The following is a 22,965-nucleotide window of genomic DNA, read 5'->3' as shown; positions in this document are numbered from 1 at the left end:
AAGACGAGGGTTCGATTTACGCACGCTGGAAGGGGAGAGAGCGAGAAAACTTATTAAACGCAAGGGTATTGGGGCATCCTCGCACCGGTCCCCGCACGACCCCAATGCGCTCAAACGATACGAAGGGGAGAAGCGGGCGAGTGGCGCGCCACCTTTCGGGGCAGCGCCGTACATTGCGCGGAGGGGGTCTTCTATGTTTGCCGCAATATGGCTCTGCGTGTGCGCCAAACGCAGAAGAAATGTAGCGGAAGCGTACTTCGCTACGCGTTTAACCACGACTTCTGTAATTTACATGCTCGTAATTACCGATATACACCGCAGTATAACTTTCTACGGCACGTTTCTAAGGCAACACCGCATTTACTAGAGGTGTTTTTGTCGCCCTTTGAGCCATCGAACTCATGGCTGAGTGGTAGCGTGTCCTTCTCACACTCCGGAGACACTGGTTCTATTCCCACCCAGCCCACCTGGCAAGTTGTTTTTATTTATGAATTGCCTTCCGACATTTTTCGCTCACAGCCAACGCCGCCGACGACACCGGCTTTTCTGCGACACGAGCTCCTTAACGCTGTCGCGTTAAAGTAGGACGAGCGGTCTTCAGGCTGGTCGGGGCCCCTATTCTAGGGATCCGCTGGCTCGAGCTCTGCGGCTTGCCTGGAGTGTGGCAGCCCTCTGGGCTGCCTCCTCCGAGCTGGAGAGCAAGGCCTCTCATCACTCTCGCGTTGCGGTTTCGTGAGTGTTGTCTTGAGGAACCTGGCACATTTCCACGTGATGTGGTCCAGCGTGGCCTCGCCCCCACACCACGGGCACTCAGCTGGATATCGCTCTTTATCTATCTTGTGTAGATGTAGGTGCGGGTAAGTTTTGGTTGGAAACTTCCTCCAAGTGACTTGTTCCGCTTTGCTTAATTTCTGGTGGGGCGGGGCGAATTCGAGCCCTTTTATAATATTCAAGGATTGCCGATCGGCTCCAGCCTACGGTTCGATGCTCGCCTTACTGTCGGGGCGCCACTAGTACGTTGCGTGCGCAGTGGCCACCACATGGGCGCGTTCATTTACCTCGATGCCAGTATGACCTGGTATCCAGACGAGTTTGATTGCGCCAAGGTCCTTGATTTTATTTATTATCTTCGCGGCTGCCATGCAGATCCTACCGTTTCGGTAGTTTCTACACGCCTGCATGGAGTCTGTCAGGATGTGGGCTCCCTCACTTGTGTTGGCGTGCTCCACAATTGCCGTAGCGATGGCTATCTCCCCGGCCTTGCAGATGTTGTAGGCCCGCGCTGTGGTGCTCGTTACTTCTCTTTAAATGTCATCTATCACTGTGGTTGTAAACTATGGTGTACGTGTTCTGTGTACGGTGACGTCAGTGTAGTATGTGTTACTCCTGCACTCGTGTTTTCTTGTAGTGTCTAGCCCTAGCCTCTCTGCGTCCCGGGTTTAGGACGGGGTTCATCCCTTTTGGGATTGGACCAATGGTGATTTTGTCCCTCTGGGCCGTTGTGAAGTCCACCTGCCTGTGCTGGAGTTCTGCGCAGCCTCGGAAACCCAGTCTGCGTAAAATGTCTCGTCCCGTTGTTGACTGGGTGAGCCTTAGCTATTGCACATTGAGCTGTGCGTCCATGAGTTCGTCGAATGTATTCGAGACCCCAAGGGCCAAAAGGAGCTCCGTTGAGGTCGTTTGGGGGAGCTGCAGGGCCGTTTTGTAAGCTCCCCACAGACATGTTTCAATGGAGTCTGTGTCCGTCTTTAGCAAGTTGTAGTAGGGAAGACTGTATAGTCTACTTTCGACCACACTTTTGACAAGCGGAACTGTGTCATTTTCTCTCATGCCAATCTTTGTACTGGCGACGCTTCTGATCATTCTAGACGCCTGTCTCACGGACGTCTGAATGCGGTTAAGGTTTAAGGCATTGCATCTTTTTGGTTTGACTGAAGCCACATGCCCAGGATGCGGATAGTGCTCTTCCTCTCCATCTTTTTCCCAGCCATGTAGACGCCTAATTTGTGTTGCACGTCCGTCGGGACCGATCGGCTGCCCATGCCTTTCCATATCCTCATTAGTTCTGATTCCTCTGGTGAGCACTGCATGCCGCGTTCGGTTACGTATGCCCTCGATGAGGCTTGCGGCTTCCTGCAGTCTCTCCTCCTGTTGCCCCAGCGAGCCTGTGGTCGTCCAGACCGTGATGTCGTGCGCATACATGGCGGGCCGTATACGCGGCTGGTTTGGAGTGTCCTAGCTGGGCCTAGCATGGATACGTTGAATAGGGTCGGAGAGATTACTGCCCCATGAGGTGTTCCGCGGTGTGGCACTTGTATTAACCGTGACTCTAGAGTGTCGATCTTGGTTTCAGCCGTGCGATGATTCAGGAAGGCCCTAACGTATTTGTAGATTCTTTCCCTGTATTTTGTGTCGGTGAGGCCGTCCAGGATCCCCTGATGACTCACGTTGTCAAAGGCGCCTTTTATGTCGACTGCCATGACGTGCTCGCATTCTGCTGCGGGTTGTATCAGCACGTACTCTTTCAGCTGGAGGAGGAGCTGAGAGGTGGGGGCTGAAGCCAAAGGTGTTATGCGGCATTAGGTCATTGTTTTCAAGATGGTTCTGCAGCCGTTTGTTTACCACCCTCTCGTATAATTTGCCTAGACAAGACGTGAGTGAGATGGGCCGCAGGTTTGCTACCTCCAATTTCTTGCCGGCCTTCGGGATTAGGATTACCTGGGCATGTTTCCCCTGTTGTGGGTAGTGTCTCGTGCCCAGTGCTCGTTAATGAATTTTGTAAAGGTCGTGATTGAGCAGTCGCTCATATTTCTGATCATTGCGTTGGTGATTTTGCCCGCTCCTCCTGCCGTATTCTGTCATGCACCCGATGGCTGCGCGGACCTCGAATTCGCTAATGTGGGCGTCCAACGTACAGTTGGGTTTCCCTTGATATTTTGCGTCGTAGGGAGGAGGTGATATGCCTCCTCCAAAGCATTTCGCCTCCACCTTGGCCAGGAATTCCTCCGCGCCTGCATACGTATGAAGCAGGCGTTCTAGCGCCTTATTGTTTTCGCCCTTAGTTTTGGTCGGGTCTGTGATAGCTCCGAGTATTCGCCAGGTTTTGAGCGACCATTCGCCAGACATTGAGCGACCACTGGTACTGGTGCCGATCGCGCTTTACCCAGTGTTTTTACCCAGTCCCTCCAATAGCGTGCATTATTCGCAAATTTACCTGGGCGTTTCTGCGAAACTTGGCTTCATCTGTGCACATGATTTGCTCACAAAATCCGGTGACTCACCGGCTTTTGTGAGGACTCAATTCGAGAAATCTAGACGATTCTACAGGTCAAGGCCCCTATCTTCCAAGCATTGGTGCTGGGTAAGGTGGTACGGGTGAGAGGCCCTCGTTTAGAATCCCCCAAACTGATAACTTGGAAATTGGTACCTGGGCGCGCCCACGTCCCCGCACGCTAGTATGAGGGTTTGAGGCCATAAATGCTGGGACATCCATGCGTAGGCTCGGACTTAAAGATGGAGTCATCCGCGGCTGTTTTTTGAAGCTGCCGGTTTGTCTTAGGTTTTCATAATTTCCGATGATAGTCGATGCGTTTGGTGTACCGCCACACTTCCATGACTGATATATATATATTTGTGGCCTTCCTCTTGTTGCCATTTGCAGATTCAAGGCAAGGATCATGTTTACCTTCTGCTCATTAGAGTAGCACATGGCGACTGGGACGAAACAAAACGCACCTTCAAACCTTTGCGCTGACGTTGTCAATTCGATTTTGTGGCAATATATTTTGTGACAAAAAGAAAAAAAAAACATCCGTGCACTTTATCTACGCTAGGACAACAGCTATCACAGCTTGTTTCCAGCTAACACAAAACGCGACGTGTTACTTCGGCCGGGGCGCGGCAGATAAGGCACCAGCTCGGTCACGATATTTCCCTTTATTTTGTTCTGGATAACTCGGAGGGAGCCTGTTCGTGGGCGCTGCTTTATTATCCGGGTTAGAGTTACTCATACACAGTAACTCTAATCCGGGTGGGAGCGCAATCACGTGGTATTCTCCATATTACGCGGGGTTTATCAGTCGGAAAAAAAATTTTGTACGCAATTAGTACGTCGCTGAAAATACCACATTTAGATGTCCGTTGGCTGTGCCTTCAGATGCCTCATTGACTCTTTGGTAATTAGGATTATACATCTCGAGTTAGATAATTAATTACAATTAGATAATTAAATCATAGTAACGAAAAAAATTACCGGTAGCTACTCCACTGTACTGTAAACAATATGCACTAGGTTTTCTTCGAGTAACGTATTCCTCTATTTTTTAATCTTGGCGCAAGTTAATTGGGACACCCTGAATATATTTACGACCTCTACATGCTATTGACGATGTTTCGGATCATGCCTAATAAATGTTGTAAATTATTAGAAATGCCTTTTTTTCCTTAAGTCATTACCATTGACTGCAAAGAGAAGCAATACTGAGACACACAACATTCACGTACATTTCAGGCACCATTGATAAAAGACTGCTGAAGGGGTCACTGAAGTCTGGGTTTTTATGCGTTGCATATTGCAATCACTCAGTTCAGCCCTTGGGCGCGGCCGGGCAGCCACCATTGACCTTTAGCGCAACACCCCAACACAATATGCAACGCATTCTTGGCTTAACCAAGCTAAGCCTGGCCATTTTTTCATGGTCAAAAAAGCACGCAAAGCAATTTGAAGCGTGGTGAACATACAGTAATATACTCATTCTCTAAACACAGGCTATCCATACCTTTAAAAATAATTTTTAATTGGCTACCTCCATCTCTTTAAAAAATGTAATAAGCTTTGTCCTGTGTGTATATTTAAATAGATTTTGTGTGTGCATGCTGTTTGCAGTGGAAATTTAAAACAGTGTTGAAGTGAGAAGATACGGATGAGGCAGCCGCCGCTAGTGCTTCTAATGCGCGTCCTCCTATTGTCAGGATTTGAAGAAATAAAGCGAAGCAATGAATTAAATGCCGTGCATGTTCGCGCCAACAATAATGCAGAAAGTTATTAGTCTCATTAAATTTCAAGTGAAAAGGTCGAGGAAAGTACAAAAGAAACCTCGAATGATGTGGGTGACAAAACTCCGGTAATGGCACGTTAGGTGTTTATGTGTCTAGTGGGGTGCTCAGCCCCCCCCCCCCCCCCCCCCTCCCGGAAAACTCCGGAAGGGGCTCGGGCCCCGGAGCCCCCCCCCTGTAATTGTCGCCTATGGCGACATATACTCTTTTTGGACACGCATGCCATTTGGGACTCTTATGGGTTACATGCGATCTGCCAACTCCTAACCTGAATAGGTTTGCTTTTTTAACAAATTTAGGTGCGTGTTTATGTTCAGATTTACTCCTTCATTTTAATTTATATGTACTCACCCAGCTCTCATTTTGTTGTTTCTATTGTATTTTACGTATTCTACTATTTCGAGCTAGACTCAATTCTTCCCATCCCCTAGACCAAGCACGTGCCATTTTAGATAAATAGCTCGACATTTACAAAGAATGGGACCTCCTTCCAGTTCACAGCCGACACACCTGGCCTACGCCTTCAAGTTGCGAGTCACGAGAAGCAGGTGCAGGTCATAGCACAAAGGCCATGTTGATATAATGTATCCAGCTGTGTGTGCTCCAGATGGTGTTATTCACTAGCAGCATGTTTTCTCACTGGGCAAGTGCAAATACCTAAAAAGAAATGAGTCTTCAATACATTGTCTGAATATGAGGTAGCTAATAGTTAGAGGTATCATAGTTGCTGGGGGCAGCACTAAAGGCCCGTACATGCAAGGAATGACAAGAACTAATTAGGGACTCGATTTTTGTTTATAAAGCATAAGGAGAAGCATCTCAAATGTGTAGAAATGAAAAGACAAACTGAAAAGCAGTGCTCTTCATTGCTCCCGAATGTCCAGTCCTTTAGTGCTGTCCGCTTTAACTACCTTCATTGTCTTCGAAAACATGCCAGTTGAATTTTGACTTTCTTGAGTCTCGTTTAGGTCTGTACGAATGGCAATGAAAGGAGAATTACAGAGGCTCTTCAGCAAAATGTGGTTCCTGCGACATCACATTTCAGTGGAGATTATTTCCTTAAACACTTCAACAGAGGGAGAGTTTTTTGCAACACAATAACCTATCTGTGCATATGAGAAATAGTGGCACTGATGAACAAGAGCTCTCTACAGTTGGCCTCTTAATTAGTTGCTGAATAACACATTGCAATTGCACAAACTCAAGCCCAGCAGCGCTCACGACATATCTCCACTTATTTGGAACCCTTACATTGCCACCCCGTTTCAATGATGCTTATGCCGAAATTCAATTCTGGCCCAGTTTGAAAGAAAGGCTTTCAGAGGAAATCATTTAAAGTGCATTTTGCACCACATTTGCACACTGTCTCTAAACTGGTGCTGGTCTTTGGATACCTGAAAGCTAGCGCAAGCTTTGAGCACATTGCCAACTAGCCTTCGAATTAACAATTGTAGCACATTTCTCGAAGCAAAGCATTAGTGAATTAACTCATCAATGATTGTTGCACTGATTGTTCAGACATCTGCCAGCACAAACTGCGTCACCAAAAATAAATTAATGCTCTCTCTACTGTACAGTATTACACCACCTGTAAATAAAAGTTCACCTTTGATTTATAGTGCTTCTGAACATTCCTTCACTCTGCTGTCCATTTTCACTGCTCTCGATAATGTTTCTGGAATTTAATTGTTCTCATTTGCTTCAAACAGATTTAATTGAACTTCCAAACTATTTTACTTTCTGATGCAGTTTACATTTCCAGCACTTTCAAAGTCCAGTGTCGACAGCCTCTACAGAAGCTGTGCATACTATGCATAGGCAATGGCAAATGTAACATGTTTAACAGATACATTCTGTAGCCACCAGCCTGAAAAAAAACAGCACTCAACGGGAACATCTTTCCCTATCAGTGTTTTTCTTGTGTACAATGACCAATGTACCAAACACACATACAGTCGCAGCTCTAAAGCCTTCAGCAATATTGCCCCACTATGTAGTTGCAAAAGCATATCCCGAGAGGCAGTTTTAAAACAATAGCTAATGAATGCCTGTGAAAAGAGCTGAAACAAATCACAACCACCAACTTATTCATTCATGTTTTTCAACTAAGTAATGTACAATGACCACCAAATGATGAAGATTGATGAACTTGTCAGCCTCGCTGCTTTGTGGCATGGCTTACCTTCGGCCCATATTGAAGGAATAGTGTTGTGCTTGCAATGGAACACAAAGGGAGACCAGCACCCTTTGGCATTTATTTATAAATTATATATCTATATATATCTTGTCAAAATGTCTTTGTACAAGTATATATACACAATGAACAGTGCTGCCTCAGCCACCTGGGCTAAAAGCAGCAGGAGCACATCAGCATTAAAAGCTTGCTTCCTTAAGCTGGAAACACTTCATCACCTTCTCATGCCTCGTCTTGAGGTTCCTCAAAGTTTGTGCCAGAATTTTGCGCATTTTTGGCACACTGTGTGTTCATACTCCAGGTTCGGTCTGGAGATGGTCCTGAGGTCTGCTTCTCTCTTGTGCAACTGCCTTCATTGGCAACTTGCATGTGGTGCTCTGGCATCACTCATCACAAGCCAGGCAACTCACAAGCACAGTCTGGCTGTCCTGGCTCAAAACTGGCACATTAGTTTTTGTGAAGAATCCCACAATGTGGTGGGAACAGGAGGTGCAATCGCCATCATCCATCTCAAACCGATCGTACTGGTGGCCACAATGCCACACGCCTGCTGCTGCCATGTCGCTTGACGTGCTTGGCCAAGTGATCACTGCGCATAAAGCGCCGATCACACAGCTGACAGCAGAAGCGCTTCTCACCCGTGTGCGTTCGGCGATGTCGTGACAGCTCGTCAGAACGTGAGAATCGCCGCCCACAGCCAGCCCACTGACACCCAAATGGCCGCTCGCCTGTGTGTGTGCGGACGTGCGCCTTCAGGTGGGAGCTCTTGAAGTATGTCTTGCCACAGCCAGCATAGCTGCACACATAAGAGCGCCTGCGCTCTTCGGGCACTGGAGCCGGGGCAGCATTGACAAGCAATGCGGCTTGCACGGGGCGGGCAACGAGAAGTTGCACGGCCCCGACAGGAACGAGTGCAGTTTGCATGAGTGCTTCGTCAGCAGTGGTGTGCATCACGGGGAGAAGAGTCGTGGTGGGAGGCTTGGGGGCGATGGCTACCACAGGCCTTGCCGGCTCTTGACGTATGGTGGCAGGCGGTGCGATGACTGGTGGTGGTGGGCTGGTACGAGGTGGAGCACGGACGATCACCGAAACAGGAGTGCAGGTTCGCTGAGTGATTGTCGCTGTTGTCGAAGTGACTGGGTTGTCTGACAGAAGGAGCTGTTGGTAGGGGAGGAGAAAAAAGTGGCAGACTGCACTCTCACTGCACAGAAACTCAAAATACAAGCACACACTAGAAGGATGAGCTGAAACGGATGAACGTCATGCGAGAAACAAGTGTAGCAGTGCGAGGTTGGTGACAGAGGAAAAATTGAGTGCACTGCTGCCAGAAGGCTTGTCTTGCCTGTTGAGCAAAGCACAATGTTTTTTTCGTGTCTGTGGCCATTTTTATGCTAGAAATATTCACAACCATGTGACATCAAATTGTGAGATGTACGAACCACCGGCTCTTTCAATGGTAAAGCAATTCTTTAGTACTGATGAGTTATGCAACATATTGTAGACAACCCTTTTTCACGTGATGACTTAGTGGCACAGGAACAGCACCTATATTATGTCACCAGCTCATTGCACATATTCAAAGCCAGCAGTGGCTCGTTATCCCAGCAGCACGATTGTGGCCCTTGCTGTACCCATTACCACTGAAAAGTTTCATTTTACCAGCACTTTCCAAACATGGCAAAATTCTACAAAAAGCCTCCAAATGAGATTAGCTTTAGTAGTGAACATGTGCGCATCTGCAACTGCAGTGCAGTATGACAATCGCAGCACAGAGTGGTGGCACTGTGCTGCAACTCAAACGTCAACATACAACTCTGAAAAGGGCCATTACCATGGCACTCCTTTTAAGATGTCCACACCATCATCATCTGCCTATTTTATGTCCACTTCAGGATGAAGGCCCCTCTCAGCTGACACCATCTTATGCAAGCAAATATTTTGATGCATCACACCTTTCAGTTCTGTGCCATCCTCTACTGTGCTTCCCTTCCCTTGACATCCATCCTGCAACTCAGACAACCGGTTATCTACCCTATGCATTGCATGTCCTGCCCAGCTCCATTTTTTTGGCTCGCGATGACAACTAAAATATTGACAACCCCTGTTTTCTCTTTAATCCACACTGCTGTTTTGCAGTCTCTTAACATTATGCCTAACATTGTTCATTTCACTGCTCGTTGCACAGTTCTTGACTTCTCAAACATCTTTGTTAACCTGCAAGTTTTTGCCCCTATGTCTGTACATACAGCTGACATCCATAAGTTGGATGTCCACATATTGCTTGCAAACTCTGGGCAGGAGGTGGGTGTGTGAAATTTAGGCAACCTGACAAGTGCAAACTAATCAGTAGCATATGTGAGCCCAGCGTGTGAGATGGCCTGCATGTGATACCACTAACAAGGTGCACAGACAGCCTGCAGATGGTGGGCTAGCAATACCAGGGAGGTGCTTCTTCCCAGCACCACATCCACTTCTGAGGACCAGTTGGCCCCAATACACTGGCAAATTTTTTATGGAGGCTATTCGTTGAGCATCTGTAGCCATTTCTGGAATACTGGACTTAGTCTATAATAAGCGTTACCTATTTTCGCCTATTATTAAATAACCAAATGTGCTGAACAAAAACTGTACTTTATATATAGCACAATGTTTTGTACTCGCACTACTAGAAGGAAATTTGGCTACGAGTAAAGTGCTTCATCTAGCCTGAGAATGATGCATAGTTACATGAATTTGTGCAAACTTCATCCTTTCAAGCTTCACCAACGTCTCGTTTCTTATTTTAACCCATTCTGTTATGGCCGATTTGTAGTACAGCAATGATTAGAAATAAAATTTGAAATAAAGAAACAGTTCAAATACAAAAATTACTAATCCATTCCGCATAGCACTGTTATACAAGTGTCATCTAAAGTTAGCAACACGCACTCTGAAAGTGCAGAGACAAACGCTACAGATTGTACAATAAGAGATAACTAGCTACTGCTTTAAAAAAAGCTTTGCACTACAAATACAATACAGAAGTTGCAGCGTGCTTTGAAGTCGTGCCAAATTGTTGAAAAATCAATGTAATCTGTATCAGTCTGGCTGGATGTCAGCTCGCCACTTTTCCCTCCAATAAGCTGCAATAGGGCATCATGCTGATAGAGGAGCAGGGTAGTCATATATGCTGTAGCACTGCTGGCAAGATGTGGCCTCACATGTTTCACGGCTGGTATGTGCAATCAATTGAAAGAAAAGGTTGTTTTTGGCTACACATAACTGAAGTGCCTCTGAAAAAATTAAGCTACGAGTGAAAAAATTACTAGTTCTTTAAACATGTGCTATAAAATTTATACAAACGATTCGTGTTGTGTTTGCATGTGGTTCGGTACTCATACCATCAACTGCCTATGGATGGTTCTTCAATGATGGCCACCTGCAAAACAGCAGCGATGGCTTCACACGCTGCTACTACTGTGCAATGCAGCTGAGGTTGCGCAGAATAGCTACAAGCTTTATGTTTCGTCTGGCCATCACATTGTTAAAATATGAACCAGCTGCTGCATGCAACGTGTTCAGTGTCATTCCAACCTCCCAGATGTGACAGAAAATACACGCTATTAGATTACAGCACTCGTAAGCTTCACAACTTCACACATGAAAGGGGTGCCATAGAAATAGGCAGTAAATTATGTTGCAGAATACCATGTGCGTTGAGTATGTTAGCATTCGAGAGCTTGCTTAATTAAAAGTGAAGGCATTGGCAGTGCCTGGACCTAACTCACACCTACAGCATCAATGTCAGTTCTCATTCTTTTGCTAGGAGATTAACTTCGATTTTAAAGTAGCTTTGTCAGTGCATGCTGCTTTTTTTCTTTTTTTGGCTAGGTGGAAGCAATGTTTTGGGTGTGATGACCTGAGCAGCCTTGTGTGCTAATAGCATTAAGTGGTCAAACAGTATTTTTCTCAGAAAATAAAGTTGTAGCTCATGAATTCCTGCAAGGAATTCATACAATAACAGAAGCTTTCATTCCCATTTGACAGGCCGCCATCAAAGCTCATTTCTAGCCACAATAGATTTTGTGTAATGCTGCAGTTCTGTGAAGCACAGCTTTCAGTATTGGTGCAAGTGATAAGGCATATAAAATAAAGAGTAAGCAAGCATCAAAAGCTTTGGGACTAGATACATGGTGGTCACTATAGCAATGGCCACCTGTGTGCAGTGAGCCACATGGGGGAGCTACCAGTCTCGTATGTAGTCGGCAATGGCCAAAAGTGCATCAACCATTTCTAGGCCTGGCAGGTGGCCTAGTGCATCGACGCAGTATGCAAGTGATATTGCTTCTAGGAACGGTCCTGGTATAGGTAGCTCTCATATCTGGGCTGTCGCAGAGCTCCCCAAGGCACTAGATACCGAGTGAATCTTTTTTCTCCCTCTCTCCCTCGATAAAATCTCTCATTTGTACTAAAACTTCTCAGTAGATCTTGATTACCAACACGCCTGTGATGCAGGACTTTCTTGTTTCATGCAGAATAAATCTAATTTCAGTTACGTATGATGATGTGAAAAAAAGATATGTAGGCTTTCTGCAGTGAAAGAGGTGGAGCCACCTGTCCTAGTGCAGCAGTTATACTCCCACACATGCCAGCACACCTTTTGCAAAGAAAAAAATATAGGTATTGCTACTGATGACATGTTTGCCCAATAAAATATTTTATCAATGAAACAGGCAATTGCAGCATCCAAGCATAGTCAAACAAAACCTACCATGCAACTGAACTTCTGCATAATGTATCATTTCCAGTCTTTTTCAGACTTCATCAAAAGTCCAGGCGAAGCTGCACCTACATTATCATTAAGATTGGCCAGTCATGAGTGGCGCATGACAAGAATTAGAATTTAGCAAAAGGAGGACATCAATTACATTAACACTGTACAGGTCACAGTGCAAAAGCACCAGATGATTTGCTGGAAAAGACGTTTATATCAGCCTTCCTCATTGACACTCTTATCAGTAAGCTGTACACTCTTATCAGCTGGCCGACCATGTCCCCAGCCACTGCAATGTAACGCAAGGCCGCCTGTTGCATAACTGCTACACAAGCTGCACTCGCTCTTTCATGTCACGGCAAACTGAAGCACCCGAAAAAAAAAAGTAAATTGGGTGATATGGCGTGATCAGAATGAAAATTTAGAAGCCAATTTTACTATAATCACATTTTTGCTTTTGCAATAATTAAGCGCTACAAGTTTCTTTATCCGAGAAGGACCTTGCGACCACATTGTACTGTGCCTCATCAGTTCTGTGCTGCCCGCAAGCACATGAAAAACAAATACATATTGCCAATGCATTCTAGCTAAGGCAACGAACTCCCACAGCTTGCAAATGGCAGTTCTTGTCTTTAGAAGCTTGCTCTTATTAGAAAGACAGTAACGAAATCATTTGACAGATGCATGCATGTATGCAAACGTGAAACTCGAAGTTATGTCTAAACAGGTCACTGTGCGAAACTAGGGTTCACTATTAAAATTCTGTTGCCACTTTGCATGCATTAGCAGAAGATAGGAAATGTGCAGGGAAGTTCTGCAATGCAAGAACTCCTTATTGTTGGCTGTAGTCCATTAAAAATATGCCATTATGTAGACAGAGCAGCTCCTACGTTTGACACACAATGAACAAACTGCAGTGCCTGGCATCACACGCAGCAGAGCTGTCATCACATTCCACAAATGCAAAAGAAAAATTAAACTGACACAACTGATCTCCAAAGGTGATTAAGAGATGAAGCAAAATTTTCAAAGGTTACTTAGCAAAAAGCATTGTTCAAAGCAGTGAAGAAAAGTGTAAATGTAGCTGTCTGCTCTTTTTTGCCTATACTGTGATCCTTTGTTTACACGCATGCCGCCTGCCTATACACAGCTCGTGTCAGATTCACTACAATTGCAGCTTCAGTGGGAATGCACAGAACTAGTGAGGCAAAGTACTCTAGCAGGTGTCTTTTGTGACGGATGAGTGCATTTGTGATATGGCGTTTGCTGCTCTGCCTCCCGTCGTGCCGCAGCAGCAGAATGGTGCATCTGATGAAGAGGAGGGGTTGTGTGTGGCGTACCCTGGCCAGCTCCGATGAGCCGGGCATGGTTTGCTGGCGATGAATGGGTGTGGTCGTCTCTTCCTGCTCGTCTTCGGAGTTTGGCGGCGTGAGGTCGCTAGCTGGTGGCGGAGGAGGAGGCATCCCGGAAGCCTCCTTGCTTCGACCACTCATGGAGAGCAGTGTCTCCACTGCGAAATAGTCGGCGCGTGCCAGGTGCGCAACGACGTTGCCGCCGCTGCTGCCATCTGCTGTGCTGTCCATCTGAAAGACACCCATGGTCGCTCACTCTCTGAGCACCATGCCGTACCTGGAATGCCCGCGCCCCCTACACATACACACTGCCTGCCCACCACGAACACTCCCATCCAACTTTTGCCTTTTTTTTTTGTGGCATTGTCTTTAATCAGAAAGCCTGCCCAATGCCAAAGCAAAGGAGTCACTCACAGAACTTTGTGTTTTTAGAGTTGCGACCACAAGATTTATGCATTAACGACACACGTCAGAGAACAAAGAATGGTGTCAACACGGGTATTTCACTCAAGCACTTGTGTCCAAATGTTGGTTGGTCCTGGCTTGCAACCTTGATTTAGTCACATTGACCAACAACAACTTATCCAGAATAGACCAAGAGTTTCTTAAAGACATATTGTGCAGCAGAGAGTTTAATGGGAAGTATACTTGATCACAACAATGCCAACCAATCTAGAAATACTGCAGAAACACAGCTTGCCTACTCTGAAGGTCTTGAAGTGATCAAATGTAGGTCCCCAACCTCTGAAAGCCAGCCAAGAACTGTTTTGAAGGATTTATGATGCAATATGACGTACGGTAATGGTGTAATTCTTCCAGTTATGAGCAACTAGCATAAAGCACAGATAACATGGAAAACTGTCAACCTTCTTGTTAGATACTTAATCATTTATGCCTTCAAAAGTGGGAATACACTGTGGTGTACACTACACAAGAGGCCTTGCTTTGCCACTGAATACACAAGTTGTCAACAGTAACTATTCCCGACGGCAAGAACTGTTTGAAATTGATGGTATCTCAATTGAATCAGCCATAAGTGCAGAGAACAAGGCTGATGTAATGTTTAGGGTATCCAGGAATTGAGTCTCTCCATAGAGATTTCAAGATAATGGCACAATCTTTCAACAAATAGCATGTACTGCACTTCGGCAGCCCCAAATTGACACACCGAATCTACCTTTCGCTTCGAACGTACATAGAGACCTGGAACGCTAGAAATCGCTCCAACGCAGCTTTCATTACTTAGTATGCATTTTTTTAGCCCTTACACTTTTGAGTTTCGCTATATTACGGCTGGCAGAGTGTGTGGAAGCCCTAACCACAACCAAAACAACTCTCAAACAAGCTCGAAACGCTTCCAGCACGGAATTCCTAAACAATGTTTTTGGTGCACGGTGTGTGCGTACTCCGCTAGGAGGATCTCGTGCACGTAGTGTTAGCAAAATTGCCTAGAACTCCGCCGCTTTGCGCGGACAGCTTATCTCAGCCCCTATCTGCACTTTGCGAGCTATCGCGCGAGGCACACGTCGTCTGCTCCGGCGCAGCATGGCCGCTCCCGCTGAAAAGCAAACACGGACAGTTGCGCTCTTATCACACAGGAACGAGGGAGGGCGCTCTTGGCTTCAGTTATCATTGTGGCGGCCCAAACGAGGCGAGCAGCTAGCAAAGCACACTGTGAGAACGAAATAACACACATAATGCGCACACCATCGGGTTATATATGCGGGCGACGTGCAACGCGGAAGTGGTTCCTGCAGTGGCATTTCCGGGAGTGTCTGATCATCAGCTGACTGGCTCGGTCGGTGGCTGAGACGATGATCGGCGCCTTGTGGCCTCTTACCTTTCGGGCGGTCCGAATAAGACTGGGGACAAGACGGACACGGGACAGCAAAAACGGATAATATATACGCCAGAGGGGATGGAAGACACGCCGAGAGCCAGTGTTTCACGAGATTGGCGCGCCCCAGCTAGGGGGCGGCTTTTTATTTGCACCAGTCAGCGCGCGCGCAAGTATTTCGCTTTTCCAAAGAAAAGACCCGCAAAAGTGTAAAAAAAAAGAAAAAGCTTAAGCCACCGGAGGAACACAGAGAGCACAAGTTCGGGTGTGCGCAGGACAGATAAAACAGCCCCAAAAAATGACGGGACGGCTGGCAGTCGCCGTGGGTTGCAGTCTGTACTTACAGAGTCTTCTTCTTCGTGCGGAGGAGGCGTTTGCACGAAACGTGTCATGGAAAGCTTCTGCCCAGTCACCACAATAGTACAAAAAATTGTTCTCGGCCAACGCAACGCACTATTCCGTCTGGGAACGTCTCGAACGCAGGGGGTACCGCAGCGGGAAAAAGCGGCCGGCGCGTCGAGAAGCCCTTTTGTAAGGTCGAGCTTGGGGGGCCGCGCCCTGTGCCGACCAATCGACCGCCGAGGGCTCGGCGGAGCCGTCCAATGGTAGGCCGCCGTGCACGTGATCGCGGCGTGTCTGGGGTGTATTTGAGCACGTGCGCGGCGGCTGCTGAACTGCGTGCTCCCCGGCTGACCGACCGGAGGGGAGGCTCCTTGGAATAAACAGCGCAAAACAGCGGCGCTTGGTCTCTCCGCTGTTGCTGGGGGCGCGCTTTTGGGCAGCCCGACGTGAACGCGGTGAAAAATCTCCCCGTTCTGGCCCCTCATCGTGCTAGGAATGCGATGCGATGTTCTCAGGATATACACTCTAGCATTTGCTCGGCAATATTCATACACTCTATGCTGCTGAAGGAATCTGAAACAATCGTGAATACAGTGGCATCGTCCTGCGAGAAACGACCTATTCGTGTTGTCCAAAAACACGCATTCAACAAGTATGCGAAAGCTTGTGAAATTTTGTATGAATTTGAAGTATTATTGCGTGATTGCATTGCGAAATAATATCGTTTTCAGTAATAAAGCTAGCCATTGCGCTTAACGACGTCTTTGTGAAATGAATAACGCGGGCAATAGCTCCCAAAAACGTGCGTTCAATGTGTTTTCGTGTTCTCGCCTATCTTCCATTTTTGTTTTGGTAGCCAGCATTGTGCGCAGCCAAACAAGAACGAAGGAAACTTTCCGCGAAACGCCCACGATTGCGTACCAGACAAGGCGTGTTTACTCATACGACGCCACAAACTTACGGCAGCGCTACACTGACGTCATGCAAGTCACGTGAACGGCGCACCCCTCGATGTCGTCACCACGACCTCGGGGCGTCTGTTGTCGTGTGGTGGCTGGTCCAACGACACTCTAAGAGCACGACCTACTGGAACTCCAGACCTGCACAGATATCCGGCTTCTATGGGAGCAGCTTGCGCCCACTTTCGTTCAACCGACTGCCGTAGGTGGCGCTTTTATAACCTGTTCGTCTGCTAGGCGGTGGGCGGCTGTACGGCGTCGTAATTAGTACGGCAGCTGTTGTGTTGTGACGAACTGTTTCTCTAGTTGATGATTTTTGCTAACACAGTGACAGTGATGATCGGTCACTTGGCTCCAAAAGTTGACTGCCGGAACCTAAAAAATGTATGAGCGTGTAGTCCGCTGCTCTCTAAAATAGCGTTAAATAGCCGCTCCTATTGCCTTTTTCAAGCAGATTATTATAAATCCCATTGTGTATAGAGTTCGCAACGTACACAACAGTTTCATTGTAGACGTCGTAAAATTCGCTTCTGCGCTCTTTAGAAACTTGAAGCCTCCGTAATGTTCAACAACAGAACGATTACCACTCATTTTAACTCTGAAAAGTTGTCGTGAATGCGTCGCGAGTTCAAAAAGTGAACTATGCACACAGCTTCATTGCGTACGTATCTTAAGCACCACCGTTATGCTGCCGCCGTACCACGCAGAAAAGCTAGCTTTACAGTTTAAAAAGAGTTCCGTACGTGACACGATTTAAGGCCTGCAGTGCAGCACGTTTTAAAGCACTGGGATCGCTTAATTTTTTGCAAGCTTTCTACTGAGCTAGACATCCAACGATATTAAAAACAAGATATGCTCACCCTTCCCTTGAAACAGAATCGATCAGCCTATTGCACATATCGGGCGGAGGACTTACTCGTGAATACTTTTACTATACTTTTACCAGATCATCTGCCTTTCACTACGGCACACAGCAGTAAATCCTAATGTCATCTACGACATTAGGCTGTCTGTAATCAACTAAAAAAAGCTAGATTTGAATTTTTTAAAACAATTTTTCCAGTCTCTTAAGGAGGCTAGGAAGGGGAAAATTATGCCGTCGATCTAGCATTGCAGGGGCCACCTATGCTCGTTGTTTACATTTCTTGCACCGCTCCTCCTCTTCTAGTTTCACTATTCAAACTCAAAGCATTCGTAAATATGTCTTCTTTTGTATATTTGTGGATTTATTGATTTACCGCCAATACAAGCGCTTTGTGCCTGCCGAAATGGCAAGACAAGCGCTGAACAGATTGCAGAAGCAGACGACAGCGATTAGGTTATAACTAGCGCCACTCTGCTCGTACGTTCTTTCCCTAGCGGCAAAAGAGGCGAACTAGACCAGGCGTGCTGGAGGAGGGAGATCTGTGCAGGTCTGGAATTCAGTAGGTCGTGCTCTAGAGTATGCCAGACTATGGTCGAGCGGGCCGAACGGCGCTGTCTCACTGCGTGTGGAAAAATTTTGCGAGGGCGCTGCGAGCGAACTGGATTTAGGGTACCAACGCTGACATCGAGGCACCCTCAAGTGCGTCGTCTGCTAGCGAACACGCGGACGCTGGCGGACGTCCAGTTTTCTCGCAGAAAGTCTCTGCAGTAAGATTTTTTTTGGTTTTGCTTGCATTGGTGCGCCCGCGACTCTTGTCGGCCGGTATCCATCGTAGTTTTTGCCAGGTGAACTGCCGTTTTCAACATTGTTTTCTAAATGTAACACGTAATTCTTGCGACAGGGGCCGCCTATCTGCAATATGAAGCTACGAAAGAAACTGTTATTGATATCGCGTCATTTGACGCGCGCGTCTTGTTGGTGGAATATTGATCAGGGCCAATGATCAAAGAAAACAATATTACAGTGAAATAAACAAGGTTTATTAAATGCATGGCGTGAAAAGATGCAGATGACCAGTGCACTTCTAGGTAAATCTAAGGGTACGCAGGCATATATATCCACGACATATGCGCAAGAGAGAAATGATCAAATATTCTAAATGCACTGATTGAAAAAATGAAAACTCCCGACTAGAAAGAGCGTGTTTCTTCTAAAAGCTGCACGAGCCCCCGGTGAACCAACCGACTTTCCGAGTAAAGGAATCAAGACAATTATTGGACGTTAATATGAACAACAGTGTTAGGGACAATATATTGCCTACGTACTCGCACTGAATCGGGGAGACCGGGAAGTCTTTACCAAAGTAATCTCCATGGTTTGTCTGGCGATCTCCTTCAACGTGCCAACAGGCGAAATGAAGTACAAACATATAGTCTAATCGAATGATATTTGCTAATCAGATGGTATTCGACTTCAGAATTACCTATTAAAAATTATAGAATAACCGCTTGCGTTCTAATGTAACGAATAACAGCACTTTTGAAATCTCGAAGGTGAGGGGCCGATGCAAGTGAGGACTAGTTCTTATTCCGAATGATTGTGCTGCAGGAGAATGGCGGCTGTTGCGCAGAGGCGCACCAGTTCTTGGGAGAATTAACGCTCGAGTGCTAATCGGTTCTGCTGAACCAGTTCCTACCTGTTATTCAATATAAACGCCCCGTTTTGGGACAGCCTGTAAATCTGCAAGCTTGATATGTTTCTTACAGTCTCACCATGTCTGCAAGACAGCAACCCATTAAAACTGGGTGCGCAATGCGGTACCATACTTCAACGAACAGAGCAGACCTAGAACTATCTCTACGTGTACGTGAAGCATACCGTTCCTTTAATTGCTTCATTGTTGTTCTTATGATAGTGCACCGGATAACTAAATATAGCCGTTTATAACAACACAGAAGCTGCTTAGTTGAGCGGAAGTACAGTCGGGAACGGCATTACGTACATTTAGGTATGAAATATAAGATAAGCGTAACATGTTCTTTCAGAAATTAGACTCGAGAATAATTTCTTTCGTTTACACCCCTACAAAAAACAAAAAAAAAAAGCCGATAGACGCTGCTACCTTTTTGTTTTTAATTAAACAAACTCTAGCGTTTTACGTCTGGCGTATGCTTATGAGACACCCTGTTCAGCTCTCATCACCTGGGGTTCGTTAACGCGCACCTAAACAGAATAAGCTTATGAATATGCTTATATACACGAGTGTTTTTCCATTTCGTTCCCATCGAATTCTGCGACCTGGTGTGGACCCATGAGCTCGAGTTTAGCAGTGCAACGTCATATCCACTTAACAGAGAAGCTGCTAAGCGCTACTTTCTCTACTATCGCATCCGCGTGTAGAAAAAAAATCCCGAAGAGAGCGCAATGCCAGGCCGACCCGCGGCAGAGGTGACGCAGGCGTTAAGCGCTCCCCCTACGTGGGCCGATCCCGAGGATAGTACAATATCGGGTCGACCCGCAGCGGAGGTGCAGTTCGCCATTAAGGGGCCCACATATACAGCTTCAATGGTCGTCTTTCTTCACAAAGTGGAAGGGCACCGAGTTTTGCTGTTGTTGTTAAGCATAGACTCCACAAAAAAATTTCACATCGCTTACGGGCCTAAGATTAGCAAATATAATAGCTGCCGAAAACTGTTTTTGGCGTCCAGGTGCCGACCGCAATAAAAGAACCCGTGCCAGTTACTCTGCGTTCTGTTACGCGAGGAAGACGGAAACATGAATGGAATATTGCACTGCAGTTTTTTTGTCGATAAGAATATTTCCCGTAAATCTGAGTCCAGGGCGCCGCATGGGGTCGATATGTTTTATTTGTTTGAACCGGCCATCAGGAAGTTTACATGTCTTTTTTTTTTTTTTCGTCTGCGTTCCGCAAGACCTACTGATGAAAAACCATATGCGGAAAAATACACACGAGGGATACATACTGCTTGAAGAACGAGAAACAATATTTGTTCTTGTATCAAATAAAGTTGTTTCTCTCTCTCTCTCTCTCCAAAGGAATCCGCACAATAACTTAGTAGAATGAAAGCTGACACTGCGGCCGCAATGCACGCGCAGTCACCGAGCGGCATTAAAATTAATGAAGTGCACCACATAAGCAGGCTTGAAGTGACGCCTGACACCGGAAAAAGATGCCAAGAGCGAGTGGGACTTGTGCTAATCCAGGTACAACCAAATTAGGAAGGCCAACTAAGCTTCTACAAAGACACTCCCTCACCAGAACAGGAATTGGCCTCCCTGGTGCAGTATTCGGCCACTCCCTCCCTCAGGATTCCTACAATTAACATATGACCCTCACTCCCCAGCAGCTGCGGAGCACCTGACAGAGCTTTTACAGGTCTGTCAGGTGAGAAAAGGTGAGAAAAGGTGTCAGGTGAGCGATGAGAAAAGTGCAAACTCAGTATACTGTGTGGGCGACTTCAATGCAAAAGTGGAAAAAAAAGCAAGCTGGTGAACAAGCAATTCGCAACTACGGCGTCGATTCTAGGAACGCTAGAGGAGAGATGCGGGTAGAATTCGCAGAAATAAATAAGCTAAGAACAATGAACACCTTTTTCAGGAAGCGTAGCAACAGAAAGTGGACATGTAAAAGCCCTAATGGAGAAACAAGAAATGAAATTGATTTCCTACTTTCTGCAGATCCCAGCATACTGCAGGATGTAGAAGTGATAGGCAGGGTAAAGTGCAGTGATCATAGGTTAGTGAGGGCTAGGATTGACCTTAACTCAAGGAGAGAAAGGGTAAGATTGGTCAAGAAGACACAGGTCAGCCTAGAGGCAGTAGGGGTAAAAGCAGACAAATTCAGACTGGTACTTGTAAACAAATATGTAGCCTTAGAACAGGGCGATGAAGATGACAGACGTAATGAATGAAACCGTAACTAGGCTGGCTTTAGAGGCAGCAATTGAAGTGGGAAGCAAGGCACCAAGGCAACCAGTTGGCAAGCTCACCCAAGTAACAAAGGACCTAATAAAAACGTGACAAAAAATGAAAGTGTCCAACTCAAGAGATAACATAGAATTTGCGGAACTATGAAAACTGAACAACAAGGCGAAAGTAAGTGATATTCGAAATTAAAACATGAGAAACAATGAAGAAGCCTTAACAAATGGACGCAGCCTGAAATCAGTAAGAAGGGAACTAGGCATCGGACAAACCAAGATGTATGCACTGAAAGACAGACAGGGTAATACCATAAGGAATCTCGAAGATATAGTAAAAGCAGAGGAAGAATTCTATACTGACCTGTACAGTACCCAGAGTAGTCAAGATACCTCCATTACAGTAATGAACAGGATACAGAAGCTCCTCCTATAACTAGTGATGAAGTTAGAAGGGCCTTGCAAGACATCAAACGAGGAAGAGCAGCAGGAGAAGACAGAATAATAGTCGATTTAATCAAAGATGGAGGAGACATAATGCTTGGAAAACTGGCGGCTCTCTGTACGAAGTGTCTATCGACTGCAAGGGTCCGAGAAAACTGGAAGAATGCCAACATTATATTAATCCACAAAAAAAGGAGACGTAAAAGAATTGAAAAATAATATGCTCATTACCTTACTCCCAGTTTATATAAAATATTCACCAAGATAATCTCCGATAGAATAAGGGCAACATTGTACTTTAGTCAACCAAAGAAACAGGCAGGTTTCAGGAAAGGATACTCTACAATGGATCGCATCCATGTCATTAATCAGGTTATCGAGAAATCCGCACAGTACAATAAGCCTCTCTATGTGGCTTTAATAGATTACGAAAAGGCATTTGATTCAGTAAAGATACCAGCAGTCATAGCGGCATTACGTAATCAAGGAGTACAGAACGCTTACGTAAATACCGTTGAAAATATCTAGAGGTTCTACAGCTACCTTAATCCTACTCAAGAAAAGCAGGAAGATACCTATAAAGAAAGGGGTCAGACAGGGAGACGCAATCTCTCAAATGCTATTCACTGCGTGCTTGCAAGAAGTATTCAAGCTATTAAACTGGAAAGGCTTAGGAGTAAAAATCGACGGCGAATATATCAGCAACCTTCGATTTGCCGATGACATTGTTCTATTCAGGAATAATGAAGACGAGCTACAACAAATGATTGAGGACCTTAAAAGAGAGAGTGTAAGAGTGTGGTTGAAGATTAATATGCAGAAGACAAAGATAATGATAAATAGCCGGGCAAAGGAACAAGAGTTCAGGATCGCCAGTCGGCCTCCAGAGTGTGTCAAGGAGTACATTTACTTAGGTAAATTAATCACAGGGAACCCTGATCATGAGAAGGAAATTCACAGAAGAATAAAAATGGGTTGGATCGCATACGGCAGACATTGTCAGCTCCTTATTGGAAGCTTACCATTATCAGTGAAAAGGAAGGATCAAATGCACAATCGGTGCATTTTACCGGTGCTGACATATGGGGCAGAGACTTAGAGACCGACAAAGAAGCCTGAGAACAAGTTAAGGACCGCGCAAAGAGCGATGAAACGAAGAATGCTAGGTATAAAGTTAAGAGACTGAAAGAGAGCGGCTTGGATCTGAGAGCTTACGGGCATAG

The 22,965-nt window shown here is 46.0% G+C and overlaps 1 protein-coding gene across 1 annotated transcript; it reads right to left on the bottom strand.

The window, feature by feature from the left end:
- Nucleotides 1–7,269: 7,269 nt before the first annotated feature.
- LOC126528491 (uncharacterized) lies at nt 7,270–15,728 on the bottom strand. The gene is made up of 3 exons (XM_050176368.3): nt 15,536–15,728; nt 13,343–13,585; nt 7,270–8,407 (listed from the first exon to the last, which is right to left on the bottom strand). Exons 1-3 carry the CDS (start codon nt 15,581–15,583, stop codon nt 7,760–7,762), a joined length of 939 nt encoding a protein of 312 aa, XP_050032325.2. The 5' UTR covers nt 15,584–15,728; the 3' UTR covers nt 7,270–7,759.
- Nucleotides 15,729–22,965: the final 7,237 nt, after the last annotated feature.

The sequence above is a fragment of the Dermacentor andersoni genome, chromosome 9 (assembly GCF_023375885.2).
Source record: "Dermacentor andersoni chromosome 9, qqDerAnde1_hic_scaffold, whole genome shotgun sequence".
In the NCBI taxonomy this organism is placed as follows: Eukaryota; Metazoa; Arthropoda; class Arachnida; order Ixodida; family Ixodidae; genus Dermacentor; species Dermacentor andersoni.
Note: the sequence above shows the minus strand (reverse complement) of the source record. Positions and strands in the feature narration are given on the sequence as shown.

Bases quoted from the DNA above. Each gene is read 5' to 3' on its own strand.
- LOC126528491 (XM_050176368.3), bottom strand. From the start codon at position 15,583: ATGACACGTTTCGTGCAAACGCCTCCTCCGCACGAAGAAGAAGACTCT. The intron at 13,586-15,535 runs GTAAGTACAGAC...GGTGTCTTTCAG, and splicing joins CGCACGAAGAAGAAGACTCT to ATGGACAGCACAGCAGATGG. The intron at 8,408-13,342 runs GTACGCCACACA...CCCTACCAACAG, and splicing joins GCTCATCGGAGCTGGCCAGG to CTCCTTCTGTCAGACAACCC.